The following is a 17,690-nucleotide window of genomic DNA, read 5'->3' as shown; positions in this document are numbered from 1 at the left end:
GAGTAAAATCTTTTAAAATTCCCAACAATAATTTCAACAAAACTTTTTTACCTAGTACATGAATCTTTCTAACATCTCCAAAAAGAGACTCTAGTCGATTGGCCCAATTAAAAAATTTTTTTTATAATAGATAGCGTTCACTTACTTTTGTCCCCGACTTTGTACCAATTACTGCGGTATCGTGCTTCGATATCGTTCTTTATTTTAATATATTTATTATAATAATATGAGTAAGCATTTTGTGTAAAATCTTTTAAAATTACCAACAATAATTTCAACGAAACTTTTTTACATGGTAAAAGAATTTTTCTAGCACCTTCAAAGAACTCTAGTCGATTGGCCCAATTTAAAAAATTATTTTGTCACCGACTTTAGGGTAAATGTATAGATTACTGCGGTATCGTGCTTTATTTTAATACTATTCCAATTTATCATGAAATGATAATATGTGTAAGCATTTGATGGAAGAATGATGAGTTCTGAATAGAAAAAAAGATTGATGGCCCTCAAAATCTAATGCAACATAAGAAAATATTAAAAAATACAATCGAGAACATTTAGCACATATTACTGCGGACGAAGAAGCCATGTACTAGTTGCTGCGCGCGTACACAATAACAATATGAGAATTATTTACAATTTTCTTCGCCTCGCCAACGAGAATACATTCTCATTGAAATGTACAAATTTATTCAGAGCAAAATATTTATTTTTACGTATTTTAATCTCACTGGGAAAAAATGCCGCAGTAAAACGTACACCCGCAGTAATAGATGCATGTACCGTACCACTGTATCGTACCGTTATGATTTGATTTCCATTCAGGCATGTGTAGCTCTTATTTGACGACCCTTTACTTTCGAGAACCCGACCCGAAGAATTCCGGCCCGACCGATACCTTGTCTTTTGGAATCTCCTTTCGATCGGGGCTGCGTCCTTGGTCGGCCGATGTTCCCGTTCGCCCGGGGTGCGCCCCAGATTTTCATCGATGGAATTGTTTATTTTTAAGTTTCCGCGATATTGGGGATAGTTCGCGTCAGCAACTATGCCGGCCGTGATACTCGTAACCGCTAGCTTGTCCTTGGTCTCTTTCGGGGTTTTACGATCCCGTTAAAGTCAATATATCTCCAGCCGCGTACAAGAATGTTGTTTACGACTTCCTCGAGCCGTGTAACACTCGAACCGCTCCCGAATGTGACTTCGTATCTTTCCGAAATCGATTTTCCGTAATGGAGAGAATCCCGTGCTGTCGCAGACGCGGATCGAATCGCGCGCTATTACGTCTGCCGCTTGTGGCGAACGAGTTTCGAATATATTTTTATAATAAAAACAGAACCAGAAATGTAATAGAAGGACTTTGAGTGAAAGAAAACTTTTGTTTCAGCTGAATGAGGCTCATGGAACCCTTGGGTGTCGCCCAGGACGCGGTGGAGACGGGCGCATTGAAAAGATGGGCCGAATTACCTGTTCAGCACAGATTCACAGACTACTCCAATTCGATTGGAGAACCGTCGCATCACACTATCAGTCCTTTCCCCTGCCAGCCAGCGCTTAACAACAAAATTGCGATATGGTAAGCTCAAATCGATCGAAAACACGACACGGTTTGTTTGCTGCAACCACCCAGAATCACGGTTTATGAACAGTATTATTAATGTCTCTATTAACGTTGTATGCGGAACACGTAAAATGTTTCTCTTATAAAGTGTGTAATGTATCTTTTAAAATGTCTTTGGATGATGAGATATCATTTAGGGGACGGTTCACGGTGAGGAACTGAAAAGGATTTGCCGAAAATTCACAATCAAATCGTCAAAAATACTATGCTAATTTTAATGTTTGTTAACCAGCGTGGTTAGTATTTATATTTTTATCGCAATATTTTAAATGATTTACGTTTGCAAGGTTGAGAACCAAAAAGATAAATATAATCGAAGCTTCACTTCATATCGCTTTTTTAATAAATAGACTGCAGAGAAAGAGAGAGAGATTTTGATGCAAATTAAAATTGTTAAGTCGATTGTAAGATACTGACGTTAAATGAAATGTATTTTCTCTTTTAATCGTTCCAAAAAGTCGAAAATAATGTAACAAAAACTTTGAATACTTCTAATGTATGAGATCCTTATATTATAGATTCTTAAGTAAATGTATTAGACCCTTTTTGTATTAGATCAATTCATTTTTGTCGTAAACAAATAAAATCCAAAGTCTAGTAATTAGTCTTTTCTAACAACATCTAAAAGTCGTAAACCATGAGAACAAACTGCGTATATTTTGTTACCCACCAGAGTCTTATAACAATCATATTTATGCAGGACTGGAGACATTTCTGGTCTGCAAGTGGATGCGGTGGTGAATTCGACCAACGAAACTATGGATGACAACAGTCCTATGTGCCAAAGAATATTTGCAGGGGCTGGCTCGCCGCTGAAGATGGAAATATTTAACGAAATAAAAGGTATGAGCACGAACGGCATTATTTTTATGTAACATCGTATTTAACTGGTTTCATCGAGTCAACAGTAACGAATTGAATCGTATATTATCGGAGTGTTTACGGTATTCAGAGTATTTCAAGTATGATTGACGGAGTAAACTATTGAACAGATTGTTTAACAAACGTGATTTTTAGAGTGCAAAACTGGCGAAACTAGAGTGACACAGGGCCATGGCTTACCGGTTCGTTTTATTATCCATACTGTCGGACCAGTCTACAACGTGAAGTACCAGACAGCAGCCCAGAATACGCTACACTGTTGCTACAGGTGAGTTCTTTTTAAAAGATACAATCAGAAGATAATAAAAGATGTATTAATGTTCTCGGCGCACTGGTTCGATCTGATTTTACATCAAAAGCAATTTTGCAAACAGATTCAATTTCAATGTTTCGATCTCTGTGTAGATCATTTTCAAGAAAACTATCAACTGCGTCTGTGAATTGTTACACAGAAAAACTAGTGTTAATATCATCACTAAATTAAACATTGAATTTCAAAAATTGTTACTCACTTGTTTAACGAAATTATTTAACAAGAAGTAATCGAACAATAACTTTCCGAGTTTTGATAAATTACACTGTCCAACACCAAATTTGTTTCACAACTACTGTTGGGTCCTTCCTACAGAGTTTTTGCGCTGATTCCGAATCTGTCCTTAATTTTTCTCCTATACGCACAGTTTTTAAGAAACATGACCTTGAAAAGAAACATATTTTTCAACTTTAAACAAATATTGTGGTGTTATTATGAAAGATATTGAATTGTTCTGTACAGCAAAAGATTCTGTAAACTTTCCCGAATACAGTGATATCCAATATTAATACATTATGATTGTTTAAACATGTTTAAACAAAGAACAATTCAATACCTTTTATAATAACCTCACAATATTTGTTTAAAGTTGGAAAATATGTTTTTTTTCAAAGAAAAATAAAAAAAAAATAATTAAAAAAAATAAAAAAAAGTTGAAATTTGTTGGGCAGTGTTATCGATATTCAAACTGTTATACTTTCGTAACAAATAAATGTAGAAAAATAAACACGGATTTATAATAGTTCCTAACGATTTTTTCTCGCAAAAATTTGATGATATTCTCCTGTTGTAGAAATGTTTTGCAAAAAGCACGAGAGCTTGGGCTACGCACGATCGCGTTGCCAGTAATTAATTCGGTGCGCAGAAATTATCCTCCTGACGCTGGAGCGCACATCGCTCTAAGTAAGTGTATAATGATATATATCGTTACGTTATATACTATATTTTATGTTACAATTTATATTTAGACTGCAGATCTTTACGCAATTATTTATTTTTACACTGAATTTTGAGAACATGAAAATACGAGAAAAGTTACTTTCGTTGACGAAATCAATCTATGTGGTAAAATTCAATTAAAATATTCGTAATTTTTCCTCGCGCAGATGTTTTCTCGTTCTTTGAAAATTAGCATAAAGCATAAATGCATAAATCCGCAGTCTATGTATACATTTATATGTATAGTTATAATTAGACTGCGGATCTTTGTGCATTTATAGAAAAATTGAGTAGATGAAATTCAATATTGTAGGAAAATTTTGAAAATTGAAAATGTCAATATACGATTTCTCATCTGTTCAAATTATTAAGGGAAGAAATAACATTCAATGGGGATTCTATTTCTTGCAATCGACGCAGACAATTTTTATTTTGCATAAAGATCCGCAGCCTAGTTATAATCAATATTATAATTAGTTAAAATTGCACACCTTAACAGCGGTAATGTACATTTCTGTTTTGCTCGTAGGAACAGTAAGAAGATTCTTGGAGCAGTACGGCGAGTCCATTACATGCGTCGTTTTCGTGTTAGAGCCGTGCGATCTTGGAATCTACGAAGTTCTTCTTCCACTCTATTTCCCAAGAAATTTAGCAGAGCAAGACAACGCTTGTTGGCAGCTGCCGAATGACATTGGCGGGATGGACGGAGAACCACTGCTTCCCGACCGACAAATCAGAATCATTGACAATCCCCAACACGCTTTACACGGTAATAATAAACAGTGCAATGTGCCCAGGTGAATCGTAAATCGCAATATTATTTTCGAAAAGATGTAAACAATTTATACGTGATGTAGTACATGTTAATAGAATTTTTTAAATAGCAACACGATTTATAGTTCAGTCAATAGGCTAAAATTAAACGCAGCAACAAGTGGTCTACTCTTTTTACTTATTTGCGTCTTTGATTTTTAACTTCTTATTAACGGATATATGCATAAGCTTTTGTTGTCTAGTCATTGCAAATAATACACCGTGTTAATTACGGTAGTCGTTTTCATTTTAATACACGGTGACTACATTGAAAGGGGAGATACCGATTCTACTGAGTTTTCAATTCGCATTTGTAAAACATAAAACGATAGTGTTCTGAGAGATAGAAATTATATATAGTTTTGTCCAGTTGGTTTCTATCTTTCAGAACACTGATAAATTATAATTACTATGTCGGTCATTGTATCTGTAAGTTAGTATGTCTGTAATTGTAAATGTAATATCTATTAGACCTCCTGAGATTGTCTAACTCATATGTTGTAAGGAAAAGAGAGGCATGAAAATTATTATAACTTTTTATTGCAGGTGACGAGAGCGTGGAATTATCCTCGCAATTGGAAACGTGCGTGAACATCGGTGAACACGCGTTTGCACAAATGCAAGGCGATTTGGATCGGCAGAGACTCTTGGGAGAGAGACCGCCTGCGGATCCACTCGCGGATATTATGTTGAAGCAAATGCAACAAAAGGAAAGGTACCGTTAACTGCTATTTTTGTAGAATCTACAGTTGGCCACGCAAAACAAAAAAAAAACATATCAATTTTCATTTAAATTCGCGTACCGCGGGAATAGGTTTGAGATAATCATAGATATTAATTTACAAGAACTTATGCAATATTAACGCAAATTTGAAGTGTGCAGCTATTAGCTCGATATTATCCTTTATTCATAAGAGACTAGAAGTTCTTACAAATAAGGGATAATACCGATTGCCCAGGTCTCACCACGAGGAGGTTGCTGCACGAGAGACCCGAAAGGGAGTCAGAACGAATGCAATATTCCTTCTGGCTCCCTTTCTTACAACGACAGACTTAATACTAAATTACGCAAGTATGTCGAGTAATTATCGCGGGGCAAAAGGTGTGAATCGGAGAAGAAGTCTCCGATCCACGGGGGATCAAAGGCGAATCAGGCAGAAGGCTCTGATTCTTTCAAAGTGAGAAACAAGAGCGAACCAGAGCAGAAGGCTCTGGTTCGAAGGTGACGCGGCGCGTACAATGCTTGCAGTGCAGCTCCGGTCAGAGCCGATACCCGACGTGTCCTCACCAAGAGAAATGGACAGTGAGAAGTGTTCAAACGTAGAACCATCTCTCTGCCAACTACCTGCCACCAGGCAACGCAATGCGTTGAGATGACGTGGGTAGAATGACGAACAGAGAATTTCTCTGCCAACTACCTGCCACCAGGCAACGCAAAGCGTTGAGGTGACTCGGGTAGGATTACGAACAGAGAGAATGGCAATACGAGTGAACAAGTCTCAATGAACCACCCCTCTCAATGTATCGACGCCGACTACCGGCTCCAACCAGTCTGGTACATACAAGCAAGGTCCGACACAGCAGAGGGCTGTGTCGGAGTCAAATATACGAGTCGAGTAAAGTGAAGTTACGGCAATAATTACTCGACATATTTACAACAAAGATATACGAGCTTAAAAATTACCGCACGCACGCACGCAATTAATTATTGGCATTGGTATTATACTGATTCATTGTTATGATAATTCTATACTGATATACAGATATAGTGATATGCGATATACTGCTAAACTGATATGCTGATACCTTTGTATCCTGATATCCTGATAACTAGATATGCATATGTATATGGTATTACAGATTTAGAAATTAAACCAAAAACGTTAAATCGAGCAAATAATACCAATGCCAATAATTACTACAATATTATGGGTATATACAGATGGGTATAGTACAAGCTCTTAAAAATTAACGCACGCAAGCCGAGCAATTATTGTGGGCCAAAAGACTACACGCAAAAAGGGGAAGAATCAAAGCAGAAGGCTTTGATTCGCAAAGAAGAAACATGAACCTGAGCAGAAGGCTCAGGTTCGGAGGTGACGCTAAGACAATAATTGCTCGGGAAATAAAACTAACTTAAGAATATGATGAAGTCTTCTCGATGTATTCTTTTCTTGATATGTCCTCTTGTTGGGCAGTCCTCTTCTTGGGTTGCCGTCATCTCCGTGTGTCCTCTTCTTCGTGTCTTCTCTTCTTGGTGTAATCTAACTAAAACAGACTAATAATGATTAGACATACATATCAATGCATAACTCCGCACACGAGTGCAAGCCTAATATCCGCTCACGAGAGCCAAACAAACCCCGCACACGAGTGCGAATCAAACAAGCTCACGAGAGCCAAACAAACCCCGCACACGAGTGCGAATCAAACAAGCTCACGAGAGCCAAACAAACCCCGCACACGAGTGCGAATCAAACAAGCTCACGAGAGCCAAACCTAAGACCAGCTCACGAGAGCCAAACAAACCCCGCATACGAGTGCGAATCAAACAAGCTCACGAGAGCCAAACCTAAGACCAGCTCACGAGAGCCAAACTAACCCCGCACACGAGTGCGAATCAAACAAGCTCACGAGAGCCAAACCTAAGACCAGCTCACGAGAGCCAAACAAACCCCGCATACGAGTGCGAATCTAACCAGCTCACGAGAGCCAACCTAACACCAGCTCACGAGAGCCAAACTAACCCCGCACACGGGTGCGGCCTATAGGCGATTCGGGTGCCCCGGGGACGCGACACCCCGTACTCACTCACGGCACCATCCGTGAGTGAGCCCCTGGGGGACCTCCGATCGGAGGAATGCCAATTTCAAACAAGATGAGAAAATTTGTAGGAAGAGGGACTTGTGAAACACGACATATTTACAACGATGATATACAATCTTAATATATAGATCGTATGTAACTAACTTCAAAATACACTGTAGTCTTCTTCCTCTTCGTTGATGGGTCCTCTTCATTTGGAGTGTCGTCTTTGTTAGCAGCGGGCTGTTGTAATCTAGCTGAAACAGACTAATCGTATTTAGAAACAATGCAGTTGAATACGGAATTAAATCACGCACACGAATGCGAATGTAACCAGCTCACAAGAGCAAATATAACCCCGCACGTAAGCGCAAACCTAACCATGCACATGAGCGCGAATACAACCAAAGAACCAGCTCATGAGAGCAATTGTAACCCCGCACAGAAGTGCGAATACAACCAGCGAAACAGCTCGTGAGAATAACTATAACCCCGCACACGAGTGCGAAAACAACCAACGCAGCAGCTCACAAGAGCAATTACAAACCTGCACACGAGTGCGAATATAACCAGCGAACCAATTGACAAGAACAATTGTAATCGTGCACATGAGTTCAAATACAACCAACGAAGTAGCTCACAAGAGCAATTATAAACCTGCACATGAGTGCGAATATAACCAGCGAACCAATTGACAAGAACAATTGTAATCGTGCACATGAGTTCAAATACAACCAACGAAGCAGCTCACAAGAGCAATTATAAACCTGCACATGAGTGCGAATATAACCAGCGAACCAATTGACAAGAACAATTGTAATTCTGCACATGAGTGCGAATACAATCGGAGAACCAGTTCATGAGAGCAATTGTAATCCCGCACATGAGTGCGAATACACACACAACCAGCGAACCAATTCACAAGAACAATTGTAATCGTGCAAATGAGTTCAAATGCAACCAACGAAGCAGCTCACAAGAGCAATTATAAACCTGCACATGAGTGCGAATACAACCAGCGAACCAATTCACAAGAACAATTGTAATCCTGCACATGAGTGCGAATACAATCAGAGAACCAGCTCATGAGAGCAGTTGTAACCCCGCACAGAAGTGCGAATACAACCAACGAAGCAGTTCACAAGAGCAATTATAATCCTGCATACGAGTGGGACGCTCAAAATGTAATTTTTATAAAGAATAAAATTGATAAATTTGAAGAAGACTCAATAGTCTTCATCGAAAGTCTCGATGAAAATTTCAAAAGTATGAAGGACAAGTTTGAAAAGACAAAGGAAGCTTTGAAAAATATTAGTAATCAAACTTACCGTTGTTCCTTGAATGAACAGTTGAAGGTAGGACAGGGTAACTGTAGATGACCTCTAGTCCACCTCTGGTCCACCTCTGGTCCACCTCTGGTCCACCTCTGGTCCCTCCGGTTCTCCTGGCGCTCCTGGTCCCGCAGCACGTCCGCTCACGCCGGTCCCCCCGCCCCGACTGACTGACTGACGGAGAGCTCTCGCCGAGCCGCCGAGCTCGAGCGGCGGCCCCCACTCCGCCGAATATCGATCGATGTCGATCGCCGTGGTGTTCACCTCTGGTCCACCTCTGGTCCACCTCTGGTCCCTCCGGTTCTCCGGGCGCTCCTGGTCCCGCAGCACGTCCGCTCACGCTGGTCCCCCCGCCCCGACTGACTGACTGACTGACGGAGAGCTCTCGCCAAGTCGCCGAGCTCGAGCGGCGCCCCCCACTCCGCCGAATATCGATCGATGTCGATCGCCGTGGTGTTCACCTCTGGTCCACCTCTGGTCCCTCCGGTTCTCCGGGCGCTCCTGGTCCCGCAGCACGTGCGCTCACGCCGGTCCCCCCGCCCGGACTGACTGACTGACGGAGAGCTCGAGCGGCGTCCCCCACTCAGCCGAGCTCGAGCGGCGCCCCCCACTCTGCCGAATATCGATCGATGTCGATCGCCGTGACAATTATTGATAAATTTATTATTTCCAGCTGGTTAATGTTTATAACAATTCTATTTTACAGCGATGTCCACAAGCAATCCCTTGGCTATGTGACCACCTAATTTTTTAGTCAAAGTGGCTAATAGTTTTCGTAATACGGAATAACTTCTAAACCATGAACATTCGCACGCATTCATTTATTCAATACAATTCACAGATAAATTTATTATCTCTGGCTGTCTAATATTTATAACAGTAACTTTTGCCAACGATGTCGACAAGCACTCCCTTGACCATCTCGCCATCTAATTTTTTAGTAAAAATCGGTAATAGAACTCGAGGTACAGAATAACTTTTAAGCTGTGAACATTCGCACGTCTTAATTTATTGAACACAATACTCCGATTTTATTATCTCTGCTTGTTTTAACGGTTATAAGAATTCCTTTTGCCAATGATGCTGTCGCGCATGCACGTGTGGACACGAATTGTTCTTTGTTGTCAGAATTCTGACAATTCAATGACAATAACGTTCCGATTGATACTGGATTAGACAAATTAAATATACTGCTGGAAAAGCTTTATACTGATGGAAATGGATGAGAATTGTCTCATGTGGAATTAACTTGCGTAACTTTATTGAGGGCTATGCCCGGCACATGGTTATAATGAAGGACAAGAGAGTACAGAAATGCGTAGCACACAGTACGCGCGAGAGAGAGGCGGCGGTGCCAACTCTATATAATATACCATCTATGGGCAGCGATGCCGACGCAGGTCGCAGTAGGGAGCGCCAAATTCAAATTCTATTTTTTACGATTCCAACATATACAACTCTCAAAACTTGGTTCAATCTGTAAAGAAATCTCTGCATTAACGATAGCCTCTTGTTGTATAAAAACAGGCTACTTTTGAAACAGTATATACCATCAAGACGCAACAGATTTGGTGTAAAAACATTTGCATTATGCGATTGTCAAACAAGGTATGTCCTGGATCTAATGTGATCTATACAGGAGCTTCTACAGAAATAGTAAAGCGTTATTCAGAATTGGGAATACGAGGTAATATTGTTACGAAGCTTACTGTAACGAAACAGTATTTTGATAGGAACCATGTGATATACATGGATAATTGGTTTACGGGCTCGACATTATTTATTCACTTGTATAATAAAGGAACTTTCGCGTGTGGTACTGTAAAAAAGCATAAGAAGAGTTGCCAGGGATGACTGAAAAGTTGAAACAAGGAGAAATGAGTTTTATGAGCACATTTTGTTATCATTGAGATGGAACGACAGGAAAGAAGAGTGGAATGGATGAATGATCCATTCAGGAAAGAATGGAACTTTAATCCACTGTTCTTCTTTGAACTGTCAATTTTGAGGGGGTTCTTCGAATTGATTTTAGAATGTCTTCCCATGGGAATTTATGAATTTTTGAGGGCTTAAATTAAAGATGGAAGACCATACCCATACTCCCATACCTAAAAGTCGACAAAATCGAATGGATCGAATAGAACAGGAAATGTTCCAAGAATGAAACATATTATTCCTGAACGGTCTATTTCTCATTGAAATTATATTTCCGGAATGTTAAATTTTAGGATATTGCGAGAGAAAATAATCTTCGGCTGTCTTTATTTTTACACTCAATCACGTCATCGATTTCATGTTTTCGAAGTTGTCAAAGAAGTCGTCAAAACGCACTCTAAAATCTTAAACAAATCTTGGATCAGTTGTACGCCCATTTACGTCACCATATTCTCCTTTTCTTCCAATACTACTTCAGAAAATAGTCGTTTCAGCTGACTGCCCATGAAAAGAGGACTTTCTTATCTGCAGTCCTGCACTCGTTTTATATTTGTTTGTAGTCGTTCGATTACGCAATACCACTCGTGCGGTGAACGCCCATGTGCGTCCGATGCACATACTAAATCAATACAGCTGTGGAATTCTGCACACAGGGGGGTCTATAACTTTCAGTTGATTTAATGGTAACTTCATCTTCCGTTCATTTTGATTCTATTCTGTATTCTCCAAGGTAATTAATGTAATACTGATATCACCCCCATTAGCTATCAAGTTCAGCCATGTTCAGCTTGAAATTATAACTTCATTCTATTCTGAAACAAATTCATAATACGTAATATTTGAACAATTTTGTTACTAAATTTCCGACCTCTAATTAGCAGTCGCGGATTGCTACAGTAATGTTTCAACAGTGGATTAAATTTCAATATTTAGCTTACGATAAAAAGTTAATTACGCTAATGTATTTCATGATGCTAATCGAAATGTTGGTTCTCCAATTTCACCGCGCATCGTAAAATGGAAATTTGTGAAAATTGGTTTGTCCTTTTTAAATAATTCTGTAAAAATGTGGGACCTTGGAGTTCCAGTCAGTTACATTATTATTATTTCCGTGTTACGATCACATTTTTCTATTTAAAATACACAGAAAAAAGATAACAGTTAATGTGTTTAAAATTAATTATCTGATTGTGCTAGCATAAGTATTCAAATTGAGCCAGGAGCCTTGCACAGAGACTGCGGATTTCATTTACTTTTATTTTCTTGATCATTTTAATTGTACATTTATTTTCTTAATCATTTTAATCGGACATTTATCCATTTTCTTAATCATTTTAATCGGAAGAAACTAATACAACTGTATTTTTAAATTCAGTGTTCACTTACCCAATTCTGCCTTAAATGCATAAATATATTTTTCAGTCTATTTTTACACAGACTATTTTCAACACAAATAATAACACGCGTGCTTGCACTCTTTCGCCATTTATGCTGGTCAAGAGTAGCTGATCCCAAACTGAAACAAAATTAAAGTAAACAGACTCGATGCGAATATGAAAAAAGAAAACGGAAACAATAATCTTCGTGTTTGGTTGATCCCCGAGCTTTTGTTTAATGACGCCAAGCGTACTAATCCCGCGGGAGAGCTCTCTTGCTTTGCGTCATCGGAGTAAATCACGAGTACGATCGTGGCAGTCTGCTAAACAAGATAAGTCTTTTCGAAGATTCCTGACGCCGCGCCGTTTCATCAGATTCGAACGTAAATCCCGAGAGTTAGGCTCACGAACCTCGGCACTTTAGCATGTATTCACACATGTGCTAATAAACAACGTAAGGTAAACGTTCCCGTTTGCAACCGCGTTCCTAATACCGGTTGAGTATGTTTACATTAAGAACTGCAAGTAAACATTTAGATTTAAAGAATTCCAATTCCTAATTTAATCATTGTTGGTTGATCGATATATTTAACGATACGTTGAATTAGTATGCAAATTCTAAATATATTTCATTCAACTTCTCATTAATTGCTGTTTGAAACAATTTTAATAAATCGAACATGGTAAAACAGTATTTTTAAATTTTCACGTCCTCAATTTTGTCATAAATAAGTAGACGGCGGATCTTAATGCAAAATAAAAATTATATAATAAAAATCAAAATCAAAAGGTAAAATAGAAAGTTATATTCTTTCTTAATATGTTTAATATTATTAGATTCTTCTAATGTTTTTATTGTTTTACATTACACCATTTTTGTCATAAATACATAAAATCTATAAATAAGCAATAAGATTTAACGGAAAAATCATTTTCATTCTTGCACTAATCGCTAATAGCTATTTAATGAAACGAAGGACGGCATTCATTGGCTGTTCGAAATGTTTAGAATATCTGCACAAGTTCGTTATGAAAATTCATTTTCATTGTCTTTTGTGCAATTTTTGTGCAATCGGTAATGGAGTTATTTACCATATGCGAATACAGGAGGAACGGCGATTTCCGGTTGTAATTTCATGCGGATTAGCCAGACTGTTTTTCTTTTAACCATTCATGCGTCGTTCACATCGGATGCACGCCACAAAGCAAACATTAGTACAGATATTTGATAATGATGAAACGTGTGGCGTCATTCGCAATCATTTTCTGCATGTTTTCGCGAGCCGAACGTATTTTTAAGTGTTTCCGGATGGCTCGGGTTTGAAAAATATTCGACTGGATTGCTAGCGATCCTTTGATCCAGTGATCGATCATGTTCATGCGTCATTCGGTACGTCGACGGAAATTTCGAAAGATTATTCGTTGGGCATCATCCAATCTGTATCTTGATGTGATCATGTTTTAAACAAGCAAACAATGTATGCTCTTTTGCGATGATTTATTCTTAAACAATGTTGATTGCAATTGAAGTTTTCCGAATGGAGAGAAGCAGAAGTAGAATAGAAAGTTTCTTAATATTTCAATATATGTTGTTTTCTAGTAAATTAATAAGTTCTTAAATTCATTGAATCGCGTTTCACTGTTTTATTCTTATAAAATTATGAAGATTCTTATAAAATGACTACGAATTTTATGAATTTATGATCAAAATAAGTAGGTGAAATGCAAAATTGCGAAGACATTAGATAAACTAGAGAACACTGCTACACTATTTTCAACTTATTAAAATGATTAAAAGAAAACGTACATTTTCATTTAATTTCTGTGTCTTAGAATTGTCTTAGAACATTTTGAACTAACAAATTTAAAAGCAAAACTATTTATATGTAAAAATTTTAATTTTTTGCCCAAAGATCCACAGTCTAATAATATCAGCGTACCCGTTAATTTTGATTTTTAGTGATCCGCCGTCGAGTCGGATAATCCGGCGATAAAAATTGCACAGTGAACGGTCAATTTGTTTAGTGAACGATTCGTTTTAACGCAGCCCGTGTTGTTTCAATAGCTTAACGCCAAATTCTGTTACGCGTTCACATTTCTGGGTCGATCTGACCCGATCTGTCTCTGTTACGCCGCAGCTGTCGCTCGATCGTTATCATCGATTATTATTTCAGAGCAGTAGGACGCGGCCAGAATTGCACAATTGGATCTGTCAGAAACCGTTTGGTGAGATTGAAATGTACTTCTGATCGTGTGGCGTTTATACTGTAGATTTGCTACGCGGATCAATTCACCTGGAATCAGTGTTTAAATTGTTGTGAAAAGTGCAACGTAAATATTTATTCCACAACATCGACATTTAATTAACATTTGATAAACATTTATTTATTAATTAATATTGCTTTGACTGCTATAAGGCTATAACCCTTCTGGGACTAGGGTGTATACAAAAATACTGTTTTCGCATTAATTCTGACTCCTAATATTTCTGGTTAAACTTGTTTTTGATTTTAACAAAGAACTACAAAATGGAACGAAAACAATAAACAAATATCGATGCTTGTTTCAAAATTGTTCAGTGTATTCAATATCAACTTTTTCATATTACCCTGCACCGAGCTTTTACATATCGCTCACGTACAATAAAAACCTCGCAACTCAAAATTTTTCGTTTTATTGCACTAAAATGCTCGCCAGAATATCAATAAATACATTTAAATACACAGATAGTTCTATTGGGTTTTATTTGTTTTTATTTGTTGAAGCGCCATCCTGTAAATTTGTATTCTTATATTTCTGACGTTTTTCTTGTGCGTTTTGCTTGTGAAGAAAGTGACACTAGTCAAAAATCTACGTTTTTCAGAAACGGCGAAAAACTGTTTCTAATGGAACATTGTAGAATATTGTATAATATAATTTTTCTTATTTTAGCCTTACAACTTTAGACTTGTGACGTTTTCTATTTGTATCTGACCCACACGAAACTAATATACATATACAATATTTTGAGTTGTTGTTTTGTTGTTGAACGACACAAATGCCACATGGAAGCTAGACAACGAAGTTAAGTTAATGAAATAATATTTATAAATACTTTTTGAATCTCCACTGTGCAAGTGGATGCACTGTTCGAGTACAAACAAGCTCAAATACGAACGTAAAATCTTCAAAACGTTTGAAGAACCTCGGTCTACTATATTCTTAATGATTTTCAACGAAGCCATCCTAGGTCGCGTCTTTTCGATCTCCCACGATTATTGTAATAATAGTATAATCGTCGATGGAAAGTCACGCTAGAAACGCGTATTGCGATCCAAAGGGAGCCGAAGGTGTTGACGAAATTATAGTTCCGGCTTCCGGAGGATCTCGGAAATGGTATTTCGCGGAAATCTTAATATACGTTTGATCATGTGATCGATGATTAATCTTCGCATACCGGGATCCTACACGAATTTCGCAGCAACTACGCGTCTCGGGAAATCGAGTGTCCTATTTTCATTTCACCACCGGAGTGGTACATACTTGAAACGATTACCGTATTGTTCAGCATAACGTAATGCGTGTTTCGCCCAGTGAAATTTTGATTACACGAGCGGTGATCTCATAATCGAGCATTAATGGTTTCATTGGAGAATTACATTTCGAAGGGTAGATTTTCACGGAGTTTCAACAACTGTAACATTCGATGGAGAAAATTACCTCCTGAATAAAAATACCTTCTGAAGTTTTACTAATAGCGACGATTTTTTAAATAGTCTGCTTTTTTTAAATGATCTTGGACTGAACAATTTCAAAAATCAAAAGTAAGCACCTTGAATACGCGACTTAAAAATAGTAAATACTAAAAAATAATCTAAGTGAATCTATTAGTTTAATTATATACTTTATTACATCGCTAACTTTTTTAAAATAGATAGTAAATTAGTCGCTGGTGCTGTTAACAAGTTCGATAAAAATTGACGTCAATCGGAGAGATACAAGAACAAAGAACTTTCGATCGAAGAGATATAAAAACAAAGAAACGAGGATTTTCCAGAAAGCAAAATAACAATTCTCCACATCAATGCGTAAAATCTATGTGCACACACAGTCTCGTTATAATAAATAAAATCGTTTCTACAACTGCAATTCTATCGAAACAATAATATTCAGGATATTTGAGGATGATTTACGATCGCGAACACACATCAAACCACGAATACGTTGCGTGCTTGATCATGCTCGTGGTTTCGCGACCGTGGCCTCGATTAAAATGGATTCAAGGCGCCCCACCGACGAAATAACCAACTCTGGACACTCCTTTCGTGGAAATCGCGAATTTAAGGCGTGCCGTGGTTCGTGAGAAACTGTATTGAACGACTTCCACGGATTCGTTTATCTCTTCTACTAGGGCAGCACTTCGTGTATCGAAAGCTGTAATTCGATTAGTGAAATGGATGGAGTTCGTCGAAAAACATTTTATCAGAAGTAGACTGCGGATTTCATGCATTTACCCCAAAAATGGGCACGTAGAATTTGAAGCAGTCGACATGTTAAAAATATTTAGCAGTTCAGTTAACCTTTGCAGTCGGAGCTATTCTAACTGAAAATGAAACATTTCTTCCGACCCAGAATAATTGCATTGTATGAAATGGGTTTTTTCCAAGTGGATTTTAAACCCACTTTATTCGAAATTTTATTTAAATAAAATTTTTGCCTAACTCTGCTACCACGAAACTTAACCCTTAAAAATTGCTGCACCATTATTCAAAATATTGTTTACATTATTAAATGTATTGGTATCTAATCAATTACTAAACATTTAAATATTGCACGCGGTATTACATCAATTTCAAATCCATAAAATGAAAAAACCACAGAATGGAATTAAAATACAGTGACTCCCACTAATATTCGGACACTCTTAAAACCACCGTAACTTTTCAAATATTGGACTATGCGATTTGAACTTTTTTGGAAAACTAGAGCTACAGGAACCTTACCACCTTACTTACTACCTTAGTTTACTACAGGAAGTGAAAAGAAATTTTTTCAAAAATTGCATTTCACCGGAATTGTAGAGGAAATACTAAATGTTGCATTTTACAACTGTTTTATGCGGGCCTATATTGAAATTTTGAAAAATATGTTTTGCAGATCTGTGTGGGTTATACGCATTGTGAAAGTTTCATCGAAATCGGTTGATGCAGGGAAAAATGACAGTGATTGAAAGATGTAAGAATTCTTAGATTTCCTGCTTTTATAGTCCGAAAATCGTAAAAATCTGCAATTTTTACCATCTTTAAAAGCTTGTAGCTCATGGCAACGTCGACCGATTTTGACGAAATTTTCAGGATATGTTTAATTGAAACAGATCTACAAAAAGTATTTTTTAAACTTTCAATATAGGACCACATAAAAAAGTTGTAAAATGGATCTTTTAGTATTTTCTCTACAATTCCGACCAATCGCAATTTCCGAAAAAATTTCTTTTCACATCCTGTAGTGAGAACTAAGTGCTCTAGCTTCCGAAAAAAGCTTGAATCGTATAGTCCAATATTAAAAAGATTATCGCGTTTTTTAGAGCGTCCGAATACTAATGGGAGTCACTGTAGCTCCCGAGTGCGAAGGGTTAAACAAACGCAAGACGTGCTGTCTTATTGCGACACAGTGTATATATAAATATTTCGCGAAGAAAA

The 17,690-nt window shown here is 37.7% G+C and overlaps 1 protein-coding gene across 2 annotated transcripts in view; it reads left to right on the top strand.

Moving 5' to 3' along the window:
• Window positions 1-17,690, top strand: part of Gdap2 (ganglioside induced differentiation associated protein 2) — a 101,352-nt gene that overhangs the window by 47,835 nt on the left and 35,827 nt on the right. For both annotated transcript variants that reach the window (XM_076432295.1, XM_076432296.1), the window contains exons 2-7: window positions 1,385-1,573; window positions 2,319-2,461; window positions 2,636-2,768; window positions 3,607-3,716; window positions 4,282-4,521; window positions 5,112-5,280. In XM_076432295.1, coding sequence (XP_076288410.1) covers window positions 1,389-1,573; window positions 2,319-2,461; window positions 2,636-2,768; window positions 3,607-3,716; window positions 4,282-4,521; window positions 5,112-5,280 — 980 coding nt within the window. In that variant the 5' untranslated portion in view covers window positions 1,385-1,388. The remainder of the gene's footprint in view (window positions 1-1,384; window positions 1,574-2,318; window positions 2,462-2,635; window positions 2,769-3,606; window positions 3,717-4,281; window positions 4,522-5,111; window positions 5,281-17,690) is intronic.

Source organism: Lasioglossum baleicum, chromosome 10, assembly GCF_051020765.1.
Source record: "Lasioglossum baleicum chromosome 10, iyLasBale1, whole genome shotgun sequence".
Classification (NCBI taxonomy): domain Eukaryota; kingdom Metazoa; phylum Arthropoda; class Insecta; order Hymenoptera; family Halictidae; genus Lasioglossum; species Lasioglossum baleicum.
The sequence above is the reverse complement of the archived record's forward strand: the minus strand, read 5'-3'. Positions and strand labels throughout refer to the sequence as shown.